This window comes from Harpegnathos saltator, unplaced genomic scaffold, assembly GCF_003227715.2.
Source record: "Harpegnathos saltator strain DR-91 unplaced genomic scaffold, Hsal_v8.6 scaffold433, whole genome shotgun sequence".
Classification (NCBI taxonomy): domain Eukaryota; kingdom Metazoa; phylum Arthropoda; class Insecta; order Hymenoptera; family Formicidae; genus Harpegnathos; species Harpegnathos saltator.
In genome coordinates, this window is record NW_020230243.1 from 418,640 (window position 1) to 436,062 (window position 17,423).

The window sequence follows — 17,423 nt, forward strand, 5'->3', positions numbered from 1 at the left end:
ATTTATTATACATAATTAAATCATCAGCTGTACCAAATATCGCAGCGAATCAGGCGGAATGCAATTTTACAAGAACAAATATATTGCCTCGTTGACAATATATATAACCGCCAAATTATTATGGTATCTTCCTTGAACTATCCCTGAGGATCCTATAGAGCCAGATTTTGCAATCCAGCCGTCAAAAATTTATCATACATTAATAAAGCGTTCGCTGTATCAAGCGTCGCTGCGAGTCACTTGAAATATCATTTCACGAGATGCAATATTTCGTCTCTTTGACGATACGTATTATTATCAAATTGTTGCAGCATCTTCTTCGTATTATTCCCGAAATCGGTACAAAGCCGGATTTTGCAATCCGGTCGTCAAAAATTTATAATATATAAATAAAGCGTCCGTCGTACCAGGCGTTGGAGCGAATCAGTTGAAAAATCATTGTAGGAGATGCAAAATTTCACCTCCTTGACGATATGTTTCACCGCCAAATTGTTATAGCATCTTCTTTGAACTATCCCCGAGAAACCTACAGAACCAGATTTTGCAATTAGGCCATGAAAAATGTATCATAAATAAATAAAGATGTATGAAGCGTCGGAGCGGATCACGTATAATAGCATTGTACAAAATGAAATATATTCCTTCACTGATGTAATATATCATCATCATATTGTTATAGCATATATCTAAAACTATTCGCAAGATCCTCACAAAACCAGATTTTGCAATCGGACTGTCTAACTTTTGTTATAAATAAATAAAAATGCATCAAGCGTCAAAGTGGATCATGCGAATACAATTTCACAAGAAGAGATATTCCGCCTTGTTGGCGTAATATATATCAGGTGTAGTAAAAAGAAATCCATTATTTTTGCATGAAATTGAAGGCTTTAATTACCATAGTTAGAGTGATCCGATTTAGGTTAAATATGCGCCGTTTTGTTCGATAACTTGTTGCCATTTTGAACGTAATTTCATTATGCCTCTCTCATAGAAGCCCTCGTCCCTATTGGCAAAAAATTGAGACAGTCGATTTTCACAAGCCTCTCTTGAAGCGAATTTTTCACCAGCAAAATTGTTCGCCATGGACAGGAACAGATGGTAATCACTTGGTGCCAGGTCCGGACTATAAGGTGGATGCATAAGAACCTCCCAACTAAGCTCCCGGAGCTTCTGGCGAGTCACTATCGATGTGTGTGGCCTGGTGTTGTCCTGATGGAACACAATTCCTCTCCTATTAGCCAAAGCTGGCCGCTTCTGGGCGGTTGCTTCGTTCAGACGGTCCAATTGTTGACAGTACAGTTCCGAGTTAAGAGTTTTGCCGTAGGGGAGCAGCTCATAGTAGATAATTCCCTGCCAATCCCACCAAACACACAGCAAAACCTTCCTGGCCATCAATCCTGGCTTGGCCACCGTTTCCGCCGGCTCACCGCGATTCGACCACGACTGTTTTCGCTTGACGTTGTCGTAAGTGATCCACTTTTCATCACCAGTGACCAACCACTTCAGAAATGGGTCGATTTTGTTGCGATTCAGCAGCGATTCGCAGATGGAAATTCGGTCTATGAGGTTTTTTTTCGTTAACTCGTGTGGCACCCATACATCGAGCTTCTTTTTGTATCCAGCCTTATTCAAATGGTTCCAAACGGTTTTTTGTGCAATCTTTAGCTCTTGGGCAATCGAAACAGTGCTTACATGACGGTCGGACTCGACAATGTCCATTATTTTATCGATATTTTCGACAATTGGCCTTCCAGTGCGTGGTGCATCTTTGACATCGAAATTACCGGAACGGAATCGACGAAACCAAAATTGCGCGTGATTGGCTGTTACAGTATCAGGACCATAAACACTATTCACATTTTCAGCCGCCTGGCTTGCGTTTTCGCCTTTATCGAAGAAAAACTATAAAATAAAGCGTATTTTCTCTTTGCTAGTGTCCATCTTTGACGCGCGCTCAAACAAAACTGAGTCAACTAATCACAAAACTGTCACAAAAGTTTTTTTAGTACGAAATCTCATCTTTCTAACGCCATCTAGTGGAACCCGATCGGACTTATACAACGCGAGATACAGATAACTAAAGCCATCTATTGGAAAAATAATGAATTTCTTTTTACTACACCTGATATGTAACCGCCGAATTGATATGGAATATTCCTTGAACTATTATCGAAGTCCCTACAGAACCAGATTTTCATTCCGACCGTCAAAAATTTATCATATATTAATAAAGCATGTGTCGTACGAAACATCGCAGCGAGTCCTGCGGAATACCATGTTACAAGAAAAAATATTTTACCTCTTTGCTGTCATATAACAGCACCAAATTATTGTAACATATTCCTCGATCTATCCCCGAGGTCTTTACAAAGCCAGATTTCGCAATCAGGCCGTCTAACATTTATCGTATATAAAAGACTGTACCAGGCATTGCAGCATGTCACGTACAATACAATTTTGGAACATGAGAAATATTGTCTCGTTAATGTAATATATCATCATCAAATTGTTCGGCTGTATTCCTTGTATTATTTCTAACGTCACTATAAAGCAGGGTTTTGATTATTAACACATATATATATTATAAGCGACTGTACGGGACAACAACAGGTAACTGTTAACTGTTAACTCCTACAAGTAACTGTAGGAACCATTAAAGTTATTGTAATATTAGAAGTTTACCAATGAATTTATTTTTATTTTTTATATTTCAAGACCGATTTTGTAAATATATATGGGGGGGGGCAGGGTACCAAATTTCAAACATAACAGGTAAAAAATCTTGAAAACTATGAAAGATATTAAAAAAAGCTAAAATACGTATCCCATATTTTCGAAAGGAAAACATAATGGCATTATCAGTTTTTTATATGGAGGGCATTTTGAAGGTAAGTTGAAGGTCAACTTAATTTTTTTAATAGTAAACCCAATTTTTTATTATATTTTCTTTTTCTACCAATTAATTTTAACAACTTTTGTCTGAAACATTTTTTATTTGTCTAATATTTTTTGAAATATTTAATATTTAAGGAAAACTTGGTAACTTTTCCAACATTTAACTTACGATATCTCGCTAACTATTCGTCGACAGAAAAAATAGTATTAGACTTTTTTACTTTATTTACTATCAAGAATATATTATTATAATAGTGCACTAACTTTTGTTAACTTATAGACCTTTGGAAATTTCAGAATTATTACATTAACAAAAGTTAGGACACTATTATAGTAATATATTCTTGATTATAGCAATATATTCTTGATAATAAATAAAGTAAAAAAGTCTAATACTATTTTTTCTGTCGACGAATAGTTAGCGAGATATCGTAAGTTAAATGTTAAAAAAGTTACCAAGTTTCCCTTAAATATTTCTAAAATATATTAGGCAAATAAAAAAAGTTTCAGACAAAAGTTGTTCAAATTAATTGGTAGAAAAAGAAGATATAATAAAAAATTAGGCTTCCAACTTAAACAAATTAAGTTGACCTTCAACCAACTTTGAAAATGCCTTCCAAATAAAAAACTAATAATGCCATTCTCTTTCCCCTTCGAAATCATGGAATACGTGTTTTAGCTTTTTTTAATATCTTTCATAATTTTCTAGATTTCTTACCTGTTACGTTTGAAATTTAGCACCCTATATATATATTTACAAAATCGGTCCTGAAATATAAGAAATAAAAATAAATTCATTAATAAACTTCTAATATTACAATAACTTTAATGGTTCCTACAGTTACTTGTAGGAGTTAACAGTTAACAGTTACCTGTTGTTGTCCCGTACAGTCGCTTATAATATATATATGTGTTAATAATCAAAATCCTGCTTTATAGTGACGTTAGAAATAATACAAGGAATACAGCCGAACAATTTGATGGTGATATATTACATTAACGAGACAATATTTCTCATGTTCCAAAATTGTATTGTACGTGACATGCTGCAATGCCTGGTACAGTCTTTTATATACGATAAATGTTCCAAAATTGTATTGTACGTGACATGCTGCAATGCCTGGTACAGTCTTTTATATACGATAAATGTTAGACGGCCTGATTGCGAAATCTGGCTTTGTAGAGACCTCGGGGATAGATCGAAGAATATGTTATAACAATTTGGTACTGATATATGACAGCAACGAGGCAAAATATTTTTTCTTGTAACATGGTATTTCGCGGGACTCGATGCGATGTTTCGTACGACAAACGCTTTATTAATATATGATAAATTTTTGACAGCCGGAATGCAAAATCTGGCTCTGTAGGGACCTCGATAATAGTTCAAGGAATATTCCATATCAATTCGGCGATTACACATATTACGCCAACAAGGCGGAATATCTCTTCTTGTGAAATTGTATTCGCATGATCCACTTTGACGCTTGATGCATCTTTATTTATTTATAATGAAAGTTAGACAGCCCGATTGCAAAATCTGGCTTTGTGAGGATCTTGGGAATAATTTTAGATATATGCTATAACAATATGATGATGATATATTACATCAGTGAAGGAATATATCTCATTTTGTACAATGCTACGAGTACTATACGTGATCCGCTCCGACGCTTCATAAATCTTTATTTATTTATGATACATTTCTCATAGCCTCACTGCAAAATCTGGCTTTGTAGGTTTCTCGGGGATAGTTAAAAAAAATGCTATAACAATTTGGCGGTGAAACATATCGTCAAGGAGGTGAAATTTTGCATCTTCTATAATGATTTTTCAACTGATTCGCTCCAACGCCTGGTACGACGGACGCTTTATTTATATATTATACATTTTTGACGACCGGATTGCAAAATCCGGCTTTGTACCGATCTCGGGTATAGTACGAAGAAGATGCTGTAACAATTTGGTAATAATACGTATCGTCAAAGAGACGAAATATTGCATCTCGTAAAATGATATTTCGAGTAACTCTCAGCGACGCTTGGTATAGCGAACGCTTTATTAATGTATGATAAATTTTTGACGGCCGGATTGCAAAATCTGGCTTTGTAGGGTTCTCGGGGATAGTTCAAGGAAAATACCATAATAATTTGGCGATTATATATATTGTCAACGAGACAATATATTTGTTCTTGTAAAATTGTATTCCGCCTGACTCGCTGCGATTTGGTACAGCTGACGTTTTATTTATGTATACTAAATTGTTGATAGCCTATTTGTAAAATCTAACTCTGTACAGATCTCGGAAATAGTTGTAGGAAGATGCTATAACAAATTCATGGTCACATATTACTTCAATAGAGCAAAATATTGCTTCTTGTAAAATGGTATTCCACCTGACTCGCTGCAACTCCTGGTACGGCTGATACTTTATTTATATATTATAAATTTTGGACGGCCGGATTGTAAAATCTGGCTGTATAAGGTCCTCAGGGATAGTTCAAGGAAGATGCTATAACAGTTTAGCAATTATACGTATCGTCAACGAGGCGAAATTTTGCATCTTGTAAAATAATTTTTGGAGTGATTCGCTGCGATGCTTGGTACGGCGGATGCTTCATTTATTTTTCATAAATTTTAGACGGCCGGATTGCAAAATCTGGCTTTGTCGGGATCTCGGGAATAATATAAGGAATATGCTATAATAATTTGGCGGTGATATATAACGTCAGCTAGACAAAATACGTCAATTTGTAAAATGCTATTGCACGTGAGTCGCTGCGACACTTAGCTCACTCACCCAAAAGCCTGAAAAGCATTTTCTCGCCGTGTATCGGCCGGCGAAATGCCCGAGTGAGTAAGACAAGGACGGTGCGATCGATTGTTCTTCCTTGTCAAACTGACTTGACCCAACCTTCCTGCTCTTGCGCTCGCGCGCACGGTGTTGGTTCGCGATCTCGCTGCACGAGGCCACCAAAACGCTGAATTTGTCTCTGGCTCCTGTAGACCCTTAACTACGCGAAATTATTGTACAAAACGAAAATATTTGTTAAAACTATTTTAAATTTGTTCTTAGATCTACCTCAATAAAATGTGCCGTCAATTTTTTCTATAATTTATATTAGTTTTATTTTATAATTCAAATCACGTTCCCTCCTTTCCAATTCATACCCCAATTCCAACTATCAACTCGCGGTCCAATCCCAGGTAAAAAGATTTAGTTCTCTGATTTAAGAGCGGACCACCCGCTGTACGTCGCGATCGGAGTAAACGGACACCTCTGATCCCTGACCTGTATCGCGCACATACAAGTATATGTGGGACTCGCAAGCGCGAGTCCTCCAGGACGTAATGCATTGTTTATATCGGGAAAAATACACAATGTCTCCTCTTGCTCGTTTCCAACATTTATTATGCTGTCATGTAAGTTGCTGGTTTGGTAAATAGTGTAGCTTTCTTTGCAACGTGTTTATTCAGGAAATAATGATCAGAATTCAAAAAGTAAAATACCGTTGTAAAGTGAATTTATCGCACTTTCAAATGGTATGTTAGATATCCCTTGCCATTTTAAATTTTTATGATGAAGTGAACTCCTCTTATGGGATTGAAGTTTAGTGAACAAAAATAGTCAATTATTACATTCCTCTTGCAACAGAAGTTGATATATCCGAGCATTTTTCGAATAAATTAGATTAAATACTAAAAAATACGCTTATTTCATTTTCGACCACCCTCTATACATACAGAGTAGAGTGTAGCATCATATAAAAGTATGAATATGTAATTTGAGATGGATAATTACATATTGTTGTTAGATGTAGAAACTTTGACGGATAAAGAAGTATGTCTTACGAGGATATATTCTTACCTGACTGACTACTGGTAGTCTTGCCATTCGTGGTTCCGAAAGATAAGGATTACCGAATTCGTCTCGACCCCATCCAACTACATATCCTGCTTTATTGACCACGTTCTGAAGATTGGATGAACCGGGCCATAAACAAATTGGTCTGATTGTAGGACTGTATTCAACAGAAGTCCTCAGAATTAAAATCGCCAGGTCAGAGTCGCCGCTACCTTTATGCGTATAGTCAGGATGAAGCATATAATTCGCGACTTCCCGATTTACAGATCCAGCTTCTCGCCAATCACGTAGTCGGTAGCGGCCCAAAGAGACTAACATCGCGCTAGGAGGTATATTCACGTTGGTCTGGGCATCCATCTTAAAACAATGCGCGGCTACAAATGAAAAAAAAAGAAAGAGAGAGAAAGCGAGAGAAACGAATATATAAAATATCTTATATGTACAATATTATTTTAAGGAGGGGAAAAGAGAAAAAGACGGTAAAATTTCGAGTGATAGAGGAAGATAAGAAGGAAAGAGAAAGAAAGAGAGAGAAAAATGTGTAATTTATTTATTATATACTTTCGAAAAAGATCCCTTCAAATGCTAGATAACAATTAGTACATACAGAGAGGGACATATAAAGTATTATAGCTCAACCAAAATAGTTAATATGATAAAATTAGTCGAGTTGTGGAATGACAACTTGAAAGCAGTCGAAAGGATGTATGCCGTTAGGTTGCTCAAAAACAATGTTAGATCTTCCGTAGGATTATAATCCTATCCTTAATATAACATATCCTATCCTTAAATAAACTTTGAAGCTTCATATTTCTGGACTGGCTTATGTAAAAGACATTCTAGGAAGAGAATTTTAAGAAGAAAAGATTTGAAAACGTTTCAACAAGATCTACAACTTAAAGAAGAAACCAAATTTTATTTAAGAAATTGATCGCTTCTAAAATTTCTTGAAAACGACATCTACGATATGATATACAGTCTGTAAAGTAAGAGCGTGCACGGCATAAATGGCAGTTGGCTTCAAATATCGTCCTAGTTTTTTTGTGAGCCGATAGATGAAATCTTTGTCGTGAATGCTTTGTCACAAAAGATTCAGTTGGCGTCGAACTTAACCTGAGAAACACGTTAACCGCCATGAGTGCCGCATACGCATCGCGCTACGAGGCTGTGTTCTTTTGTTCCCACCCCAAAGGATCAAAAATGTCATATGCAGTGGCTGCTAAATACATAGGAAAGTCAAAATCGTTCGTCGCTAAGTGGGTTCAGCAATATAAGAAGATCAAAAATGTCGATGACTTGCCAGAACGTGGCTCGATAGGCAAAGTGACGCCGAATATGGAAAAAAAATTGTGAATTTGTTTAAGCGGAACCCGACCTTAATGCTTAAAATTTATGAGAAGTGTTTGTTACCGACTGCTGAACGATGCTTCATAAAAAAACGAGGACTGGATCTTACCGAAGCAAGCTTTGCACTGAGTGGAAAGAGCAGTCTGACATCGTCACACTCGATTGGCCATCGCAGTCGCCAGATGCAAATCCCATTGAAAATGTATGAGCATATCTCAAGCACAAGCTTCGAGGAAAAAGAGTGTGCACTTTGAAGCAGCTGATACGACAAATTCGTCTCATTTGGAGGTCTTTACCGAACGAATACGCAGTGGAATTTAGTGGAAAGTATGCCTCGGAGATGCCAGGCAATTATCAATGCTGGTGGTGACTGGACTCATTATTAATGGTATAGCATTTTTCTTCTCATGGAGTACAACAAATCCATGTACTTAAAATTATTAAAAATAAATTTTTCTACACATTAACCCGTACACGCTGTTACTTTACAGACTACATCAGAACCACATTAGATATATGTGCGAACAACTTTTGTCTGAAGCGTCTTTTTTTCTACAATCCAAATGAAAATGTTATTTAGAGGAAATTAAAAAGAGACACTCTGTATGTGTGTGTATGCGCGCGCGCACGTGTGTGTATGGTGGAAATATTTTGCTGAAAGTATGAAATCAATGAAAAGTAAAATGACTAATCGAAAAATTAATAAAAGTATTTCAATATAGATTAATTTTCTTAACGAAATGCAATGTATTGGGTTGGCAAATAAGTTCGTTCGGTTTTTTAGAGTAGAATAAAACACAATTCTTTGATACACAAGATAAATTTTAATCAATTATACAGAGTGTTTGATAGCTGATCATGCAAACGAAAGTTGGAGATAGATTGGGTGTAGCCGAGAAGAAAAGTCATGTACCATAATGTCAAATTGCCAATAGTTATCGAGTTATTAATTAAAACATGTGAGCCAACGAGCGCGTAGAGAGCGAAGGGCGACCGCAGTAAGCACGTAGACATTTGATACAGGCGGAGTCAGCGAGTGACGGTAGGCGAGCGCGCGCGGCGAGGAGCAATGTAAACAACAAGAGGCGAACGCGTGCGACGAGGAGCGAGCGAGCGCGACGAAGAGCGAGCGAGCGCGAACGACGAGGAGCGAGCGAGCTATAAGGAAAAAGCTATAAAGAAAAAGCTCGCTCGCTCGCCTCTTGTCGCTTGCGCTCGCTCGCTCCTCGTCGCGCGCGCTTGTCTCTTGTCGCTTACGTCGCCCCTCGCCGCGCGCGCTCGCCTACCGTTACTCGCTGAATCCGCCTGTATCAAATGTCTACGTGCTTACTGCGGCCGCCCTCCGCTCTCTACGCGCTCGTTGGCTCACATGTTTTAATTAATAACTCGGTAACTATTGCCAATTTGACATTATGGTACATGACTTTTCTTCTCGGCTACACCCAATCTATCTCCAACTTTCGTCTGCATGATCAGCTATCAAACACCCTGTATATTGGCCATCTTTATAGACGACCTCTAGCCATCTTTCCACCAACTTCATTATGCCGCGTTCATAAAACGTCTGGGGCTTATCGGCGAAAAACTAATCCAAATGGTTTTTAACGGCCTCTTCATCCCTTGAAGATTTTTCCGTTCATAGAGTTCTGCAGCGACCGGAATAAATAATAATCGGAAGGGGCAAGATCCAGTGAATACGAAGGATGTGGCAAAACATCCCAGCCAAGCTAAAGCAATTTGTTCCGAGTGATCAGTGACGTATGAGGTCTGGCGTTGTCATAATGGAAGACGATACCCTTGCGATTTGCCAATTCTGGACATATTGTGCGGATTGCTTGGTTCAATTTCTTCAATTGCGAACAGTATACAGTTGAATCAATCGTTTTGCCTGACGGTAACAGTTCGTAATAGATGACACCCTTGAAATCCCACCATATGGAGAGCATTATATTTTTCAGATGCAATCCCGCCTTCGAGGTTGTTTGCGGTAGCTCGCTGCTATGTCCCCATGATCTTTTACACGTTACATTATCGTAGACGACCCATTTTTCATCACCCGTCACCATTCGTTTAAAAAATGGGTCGTTTTCTTGGCGTTTCCGTAGCAAATCGCAGATGGATATGCGTGTGGTCAAGTTAGCCTCGGTTAATTGATGCGGCACCCAAACATTAAGCCGAGAAACGTATTGCAGCTGGCGCAAATGCTTTTCTACGCTTGTGTGGGATATATTCAATATCGTAGCAATCTCTCGTACCGATTGAGATGGATTTACTTCGATTATAGCCTTAATGTCACTTGAATTAATCTCGGTCGGGCGATCGGAGCGGGGCACATCATTGACGTCGAAATCTCCAGAACGGAAATTGACATACCACTTTTGGCATACGTGTTCTGTTAAGGCATCATCTCCATACACACGGCATATCTTTTTATGAGCATCCGCAGCTCGTTTGCCTTTTTTAAAGTAATAGAGCAAAATGTGACGATAATGCACGTTATTTATTTTCATGTTCACAGCTACGCAGCACATACAATACTGATGTTAGCCAAACCAAACACGGCACAGCATAAACGGTGAAACATAACCTTTCAAATATGTATTCGATTTGCACGATAGAGCTGAGAAAAAAAAGTGAATCCGCATGAAACTTACACTGAAACAAAAACCGAACGAACTTATTTGCCAACCCAATAATATTATAAAATATACAAAATAAAATATATTGTTGTGTGTAAAAAAAGTAATAAATATACAGAGTGTATAAAAAGTCCCGGCATCCTTGAATATCTCAGAGGGATTACAATAATTGGTATCGATAATCGATTGATATAAATGATTGTGATCTGGTCAAATTATAAATGTTTTTCATAGAAATTAATAAATAAATAATAAATAAATATATAAATAAATATATAAATAAATAATTGTTTCCAATAAAGAACGTCAAAAAAATGACACAACGTGTCGATTTTAATTGACGAATCTGTGACTATAATCTGTGACTATGGCGAATCTGTGACTATAAGATCACGATATTCTGATTATCTTTAACAGGATATAAATATGAACTTATTAAACGTTTGAATCTTTTATAAACGTGCGTATTGCATTCTTGGACGTAGAGGGGAAGGTGGTATTATGGTCTTCCATTCACATTTTGTACAATAACTTTATCAATAACCAATATTTTAAAGTGAAAACTGATTACATTTGTCACAGTGTTGTTTAATTGGTTATAAACTCAAATTTATGTAATAGCTATTACTTAGGATGTTATTTGTAAAAATGTAGCAACATAGCATAAAATGGGGTGATAATGTGGCTTCCCATTAAAACTAATACAAAAAATTGATTTCGTTTAAAATAACACAAAGTGTTTAGTTACGAAATTATATATTTATTTAAATTGAACTCTTAAAAGGGGAATAATAATAAATATAACTGCGAATTTTTAATGTGAATATTGACTTATTTGTTAGGAAATACAATCTGCCAGAAAGACAGCAGTGTAGTGCCAACATAAATAAACTACAGATTAGAATCTATTTCTCGAATAATTATTTTGGCGTAAGAACCTTTTGAAAAAGAGACAGTATTTATCAGCACTTTTATAGAGCAACATTAGCAAAATGTCATGCTATTTCATTTAACTTTACATAATTTGAAAGATATACAGCCGAATAAAATGTCAAGTAACAAGCAAAATACACAATTGTACATGTACGTATACAATATATTCGTGTGATAATATGTTCAAGTTTAAAAATAATCAAGAAACATGTCTAATTAAATGCTAAAATGTATCTTTGAAAACATTTCGAAATGCTCGAAAGTAAAAATGCATTATAAAATGTGCTAGTTATTGTGTATTGATATATTAGCATCACTACACTAATGGCGAACTACTAAACAAATGATTCTATGAGTAATAATTGGAATTTGCTATCTAATAATGGATATATTGAGAGTAGACATAATATTTACAAGAACCATAATACTACGTTCTTCTCTATTATGAGTGAATGGAATGTTTTCCTCCAGAGTCTCATTCGATATAAAAAAAGAATATTATCGCGAACGTTTTAGGATCGCTAATTAAACAGCGAACGGAGTGAAAAGTAGTTTCGGACTATGAGATGACAATGATGCACTTTCCAAGGATAACTTGAAGCCAAGTGATGGCAGCAACGAAAGAAGAAGCGTTACATGCCGCGATGTAAAGGCTCCGGCAATTCCAGGAGAAGCGGAAGCAGAAGACAAATACCAGGAGGATAACAGGACGAGACACTGCGACAGACAGGGATAACAAATAAACCAGCTAACAAGCGAAGTATTAGAGATTGTTCCCTCCGATTTTGCTGAATTTAATATATATTTTAGTTATGTTTTATATTAGTTATTTAATATATGTTTCAATATATAAAGGGTCTTGGAAAAAGTTCGTGGCGCTTTTCCCGACAGATGGCGTCAATTGCAAATAACTTAGAAAACACAGATCGCAGCGACACCACTAAACGCTCGTTGGAAAGGTGACACTTCGAGCGTTACTTTGAGTGTATAAACATCGAAATTGGTGCAGTGGTTGGAAAGTTGTTTGCGTTTGAAAATGGAGAAAAGTAATGAAAAATTGCGCTATAGTTTGCAATATTATTACGACAAAGGGAAGAAGGCTACGTAGGCTTGTGAAAAAATTTGTGCTGTGTACGGTGAAGGTAATTTATCAAAATCTGCTGCGCGAAAATGGTTCGCTCGTTTTCGTTCAGGTAATTTTGATGTGAAAAATGAGTCACGCTTTGGTCGTCCAATCACTGAAAAAGCTGATGAAATTCTTGAAAAAGTTCAGCAAGATAAGCATATCAGCAGTGTCGATATTGATATGGAGCTAGGCATTGACCACAAAACTGTTTTGAACCATTTACACAAAGCTGACTATAAAAAGAAGCTCGATGTATGGGTTCCTCATGAGTTGAGCGCGAAAAACATGATAGACCGAATTAACATCTGCGATGCGCTGCTGAAACGGAATGAAATCGAGCTATTTCTGAAACGTGTCATAACCGGTGATGAAAAATGGATCACGTACGACAATCGGAAACGTCAAAGATCGTGCACAAAGGATGGTGAGCCGTCACAAGCGTTCGCGAAGCCAGGATTGACGCCGAAAAAGGTGATGCTGTGTGTGTGGTGAGACTGGAAGGGAATCGTCCATCATGAGCTACTTCCAGTTGGTCAGACCATTGATTCTCAACTCTACTGTAGACAACTAGAGAGATTACGCCAGGCAATTGAAAGAAAACGGCCCGAATTGAATAATAGGAAAGATGTCTTCCATCATGACAACACCCGACCACACACTTCTTTGATGACCCGTCAAAAATTGCGAGAGCTTGGTTGGGAAGTTTTGATGCATCCACCGTATAGTCCAAACACAGCACTCTCTGACTATCACTTGTTCCGATCTCTGCAGAACTCTCTCAATGGAATTAAGCTGGTTTCAAAAGTAGTCTGTAAAAACCACTTGATTCAGTTTTTCAACCAGAAACCACAGAAGTTCTTCACCTATGGCATCATGGCTCTACCCGAAAAATGGCGAAACATTGTCGATAATAATGGAGCATATTTGGTTTAAATAAATTCATTTTCACGCTATAAGAAAACCAGTTGAATTTTACTAAAAAAAACGCCACGAACTTTTTCCCAGACCCAATATATACTATCCTTCCACTAATTAATAGTAAAATGACTTGACATAATTCTCAAGCATTCACAAGAAAAACAAGTTTAAAATTTTCCGTGTATCATATGTACCGAGTTATAAGTCAGACCAATGAATAGTGGTAGTCGAGGTGCTAAGCAAAGCACAATATTGTCACGCACTCGCGAGACGAATTCCGACGCGCGGAGAGAAATCACTGAATATTAGGTAAAAGAACGAAAAGCTTTATTGACAGCAAAACTGAACCGCCGCAAACTCTTTTGGGCGAGAATTATAATAACAGAGCCGACACCGAACGCTGCACGTCAGTCTGTGTTGATGGCTCGAGCTCAGTCTCTCAACTGTTTGCTTTCTATCGAATTTTCCATCGTCCAGACAATCTTCTTTCAGTTGTCAAAATCAGATGCCTAAGGCTCGCGGACAACGAACGCTGCCACAATCCTTGTGGCTCGGACACAACAATATTATACAATATATTTTTATCATTGATAATAAAAATAATTTATTTTATTTATATAACATTTCTTTGTCATATTTTTTACTGACGCTCCTAATATTAAGCTCTTAGATTTTTGAAAATCGCTTTTCACACTATTCTCTATACTGCAAATATTAGTTCTTGTTCTATTTAAAGACAACTAATAGTCTAACATTCTAACATCTAGCAGGCTCACAAACAAAACAAATTCGCAATTAGATGAATAATACAACAACATATTTCTTTATCAACAAAAACGCCTTCTATAGTCGAAAGTATTCGAAATCCATTGATATAAATACAATGTATAGAAGTAGGAACGTGACAAAAATGGAAAATAAATTAAAATTTATTTATTGCATAAGTAATAGCTGTAAGTAAAATACTGCATAGTAAATAAATTTTAAATGTTATATGTTACATAAAGAAAATAAATTATATTTGTTATGTTTTTAATATAATAGCAGTATATTGCACAATATTGCACTTTTCTGTAGGTTAAAGAAAATTAAAAAAAGATTCGAACTCGTAACATGTAGAATTCTAGCGTACCAAACAATCGACTTACTATTTCGACTATAATTGCTCGTTACTGGCTTTGTATACAGAGAGAACGATTTAGTTGAACTTAACAAATGCTTATTTGGAATAGTCCAAATCAATTTTTTGATTGATCGAACGAAGTTTTATTTGACGCAACAAAAATATTTTGTTGCAGCTTACAAGGAGACTCTCAGACCTGTTAATAAAGGATTTTGATGGTTCTCGAATATATTGTAGAGGAACCTCCCCTTGTGCATGAGGGTCAAAGGGTTTTCCTCAATGGGCCTTAGTTTTGGAGAAAAATTTTGAAGTTCCACGCGCCATAGAATACTCGGTACGTAGCAGCACCTTTCGAGTCAGCGGACGTGGCGCAACGACTGCAGTTGCGGTTAGTACGCTGTAGGACCCAAGTTCGGTTCTGATCATTTTTTTTTTTTTATCAATTAGCAAGAAATGTTCACAGCATATATCGTGATATTCGTAATAAGTAAGAACTGTGTTATGATTATGTAGTATTTAATATGTAGGTCAATTCTAGAATAGAAAACTGAAATGCGAAGAATTGGTGGAGACAAATGGTATTTTATTATTGTATGCAAATATAGTTATAGTAATATTAAATAATTCTTATATCACAGATTCCTCTGTATGAAATGAACAATTTTCAGGGTGATACTTATCATAGAAACAGGAAAAACATAAATTCACAGAGCATCATGAACATCGTATAAAAGCATTTTCCTTACAGGCACATGGTTATTTTAAAAGCACATGGTTATTTTAAAAGCGAGACCGGAAAACATAAATCATTAACATTCGAAAATATATTTCTTTCTGCATATATTGTGATAAATAAGAACATATTCGTAATAAATAAGAACAGTGATATTATTCATACTTCACTTATAAATCCCGTTTTATAGTATCGCAGTCGATTTTAAATATTATTTGTTTTGTATCCAATGTGTTAAGCATTGCTTTGCTCTACACTCCAATATTTTGATGGAGACAGTATAGCAGAGGATTCAACATGTTTGAATTTGGCCGTTGGTTTCTCGTTCGCATTCGACCCGAAGCCTAACAAAGAATCCTTCGTCAAAAGACCGTGGCACCTGATTTAAAAAAGAGTTGGGAGTTGCTTCTTACTAACGGCTCCTCCGTTAGTAAGAAGCAGCAGCCTCGTTCACTTTTACTCGTTCAGGGCTCCCGAGAGAGAACGATCGAAGCGGTATTGTGTACTGGATAATTTTGATAAAATGGAATTAGACGACAAATTCAAGGGAGAAGTGACAAACGCATTTAAATATTGTGAGACCTTGATGTAAAATAACAATTTATTAGCGGATATACCTCCAGACGAAATTTCTTCTTCTTCCATCTCGCTTTTAAAACAACCATGTGCCTGTAAGGAAAATGCTTTTACACGATGTTCATGGTGCTCTGTGAATTTATGTTTTTCCTGTTTCTATAATAAGTATCACCCTGAAAATTGTTCATTTCATACAGAGGAATCTGTGATGTAAGAATTATTTAATATTACTATAACTATATTTGCATACAATAATAAAATACCATTTGTCTCCACCAATTCTTCGCATTTCAGTTTTCTATTCTAGAATTGACCTACATATTAAATACTACATAATCATAACACAGTTCTTACTTATTACGAATATCACGATATATGCTGTGAACATTTCTTGCTAATTGATAAAAAAAAAAAAGAATGATCAGAACCGAACTTGGGTCCTACAGCGTACTAGCCGCAACTGCAGTCGCTGCGCCACGTCCGCTGACTCGAAGTTGCTGCTACGTACTGAGTATTCTATGGCGCGTGGAACTTCAAAATTTTTCTCTAAAACTAAGGCCCATTGAGGAAAACCCTTTGACCCTCATGCACAAGGGGAGGTTCCTCTACAATATATTCGAGAACCGTCAAAATCCTTTATTAACAGGTCTGAGGGTCTCCTTGTAAGCTGCAACAAAATATTTTTGTTGCGTCAAATAAAACTTCGTTCGATCAATCAAAAATTTCGACTATTCCAAATAAGCATTTGTTAAGTTCAACTAAATCGTTCTCTCTGTGTAACTCGATATATATGGCACACAAGAAACTTTAAACTTTAAATTCATTTTTCTTGTAAATGCTTGAGAATTGCGTCGAGTCACTTTATTGATTAGTTAAGAGAGTAATACTTCGGGAGGGGGAAATACACGGCGTAGTTCTCCCGACTCCCCCACTCCGGCCGGCCTGGTAAGCATCCAAGGGAGTTTTAGCCGGTAAGAGTCCGGCATAACCCCCTCCCCCAACGGAGGCGAGTATCCATGAGGATTTCCCTCCCGTTAACAAAAAGAAGGGAGGATAATACTAAAACATATATCAAATTCGACAAAATCGGAGGGGACAATCTTTAATAAAGAGATCTTCCCCTTAAGTCATGAATCAGCTTCTCCTAATTGTAGCACCTATCGCAGACGGGGATATTCTATTGAAATTTTAGGATATAAATTGAAACTAGATGTTTATGATGGCACGTTTCCGTTGCGTGAATATTTTGCACAATTTAATTTGAT

General features: G+C 36.7%; 1 protein-coding gene across 2 annotated transcripts in view; it reads right to left on the reverse strand.

The window, feature by feature from the left end:
- LOC105188891 (serine protease gd) overlaps positions 1-17,423 on the reverse strand; it is a 111,791-nt gene that overhangs the window by 17,944 nt on the left and 76,424 nt on the right. For both annotated transcript variants that reach the window (XM_025301595.1, XM_025301596.1), the window contains one exon: positions 6,767-7,137. In XM_025301595.1, the coding sequence (XP_025157380.1) occupies positions 6,767-7,137 (371 nt within the window). The remainder of the gene's footprint in view (positions 1-6,766; positions 7,138-17,423) is intronic.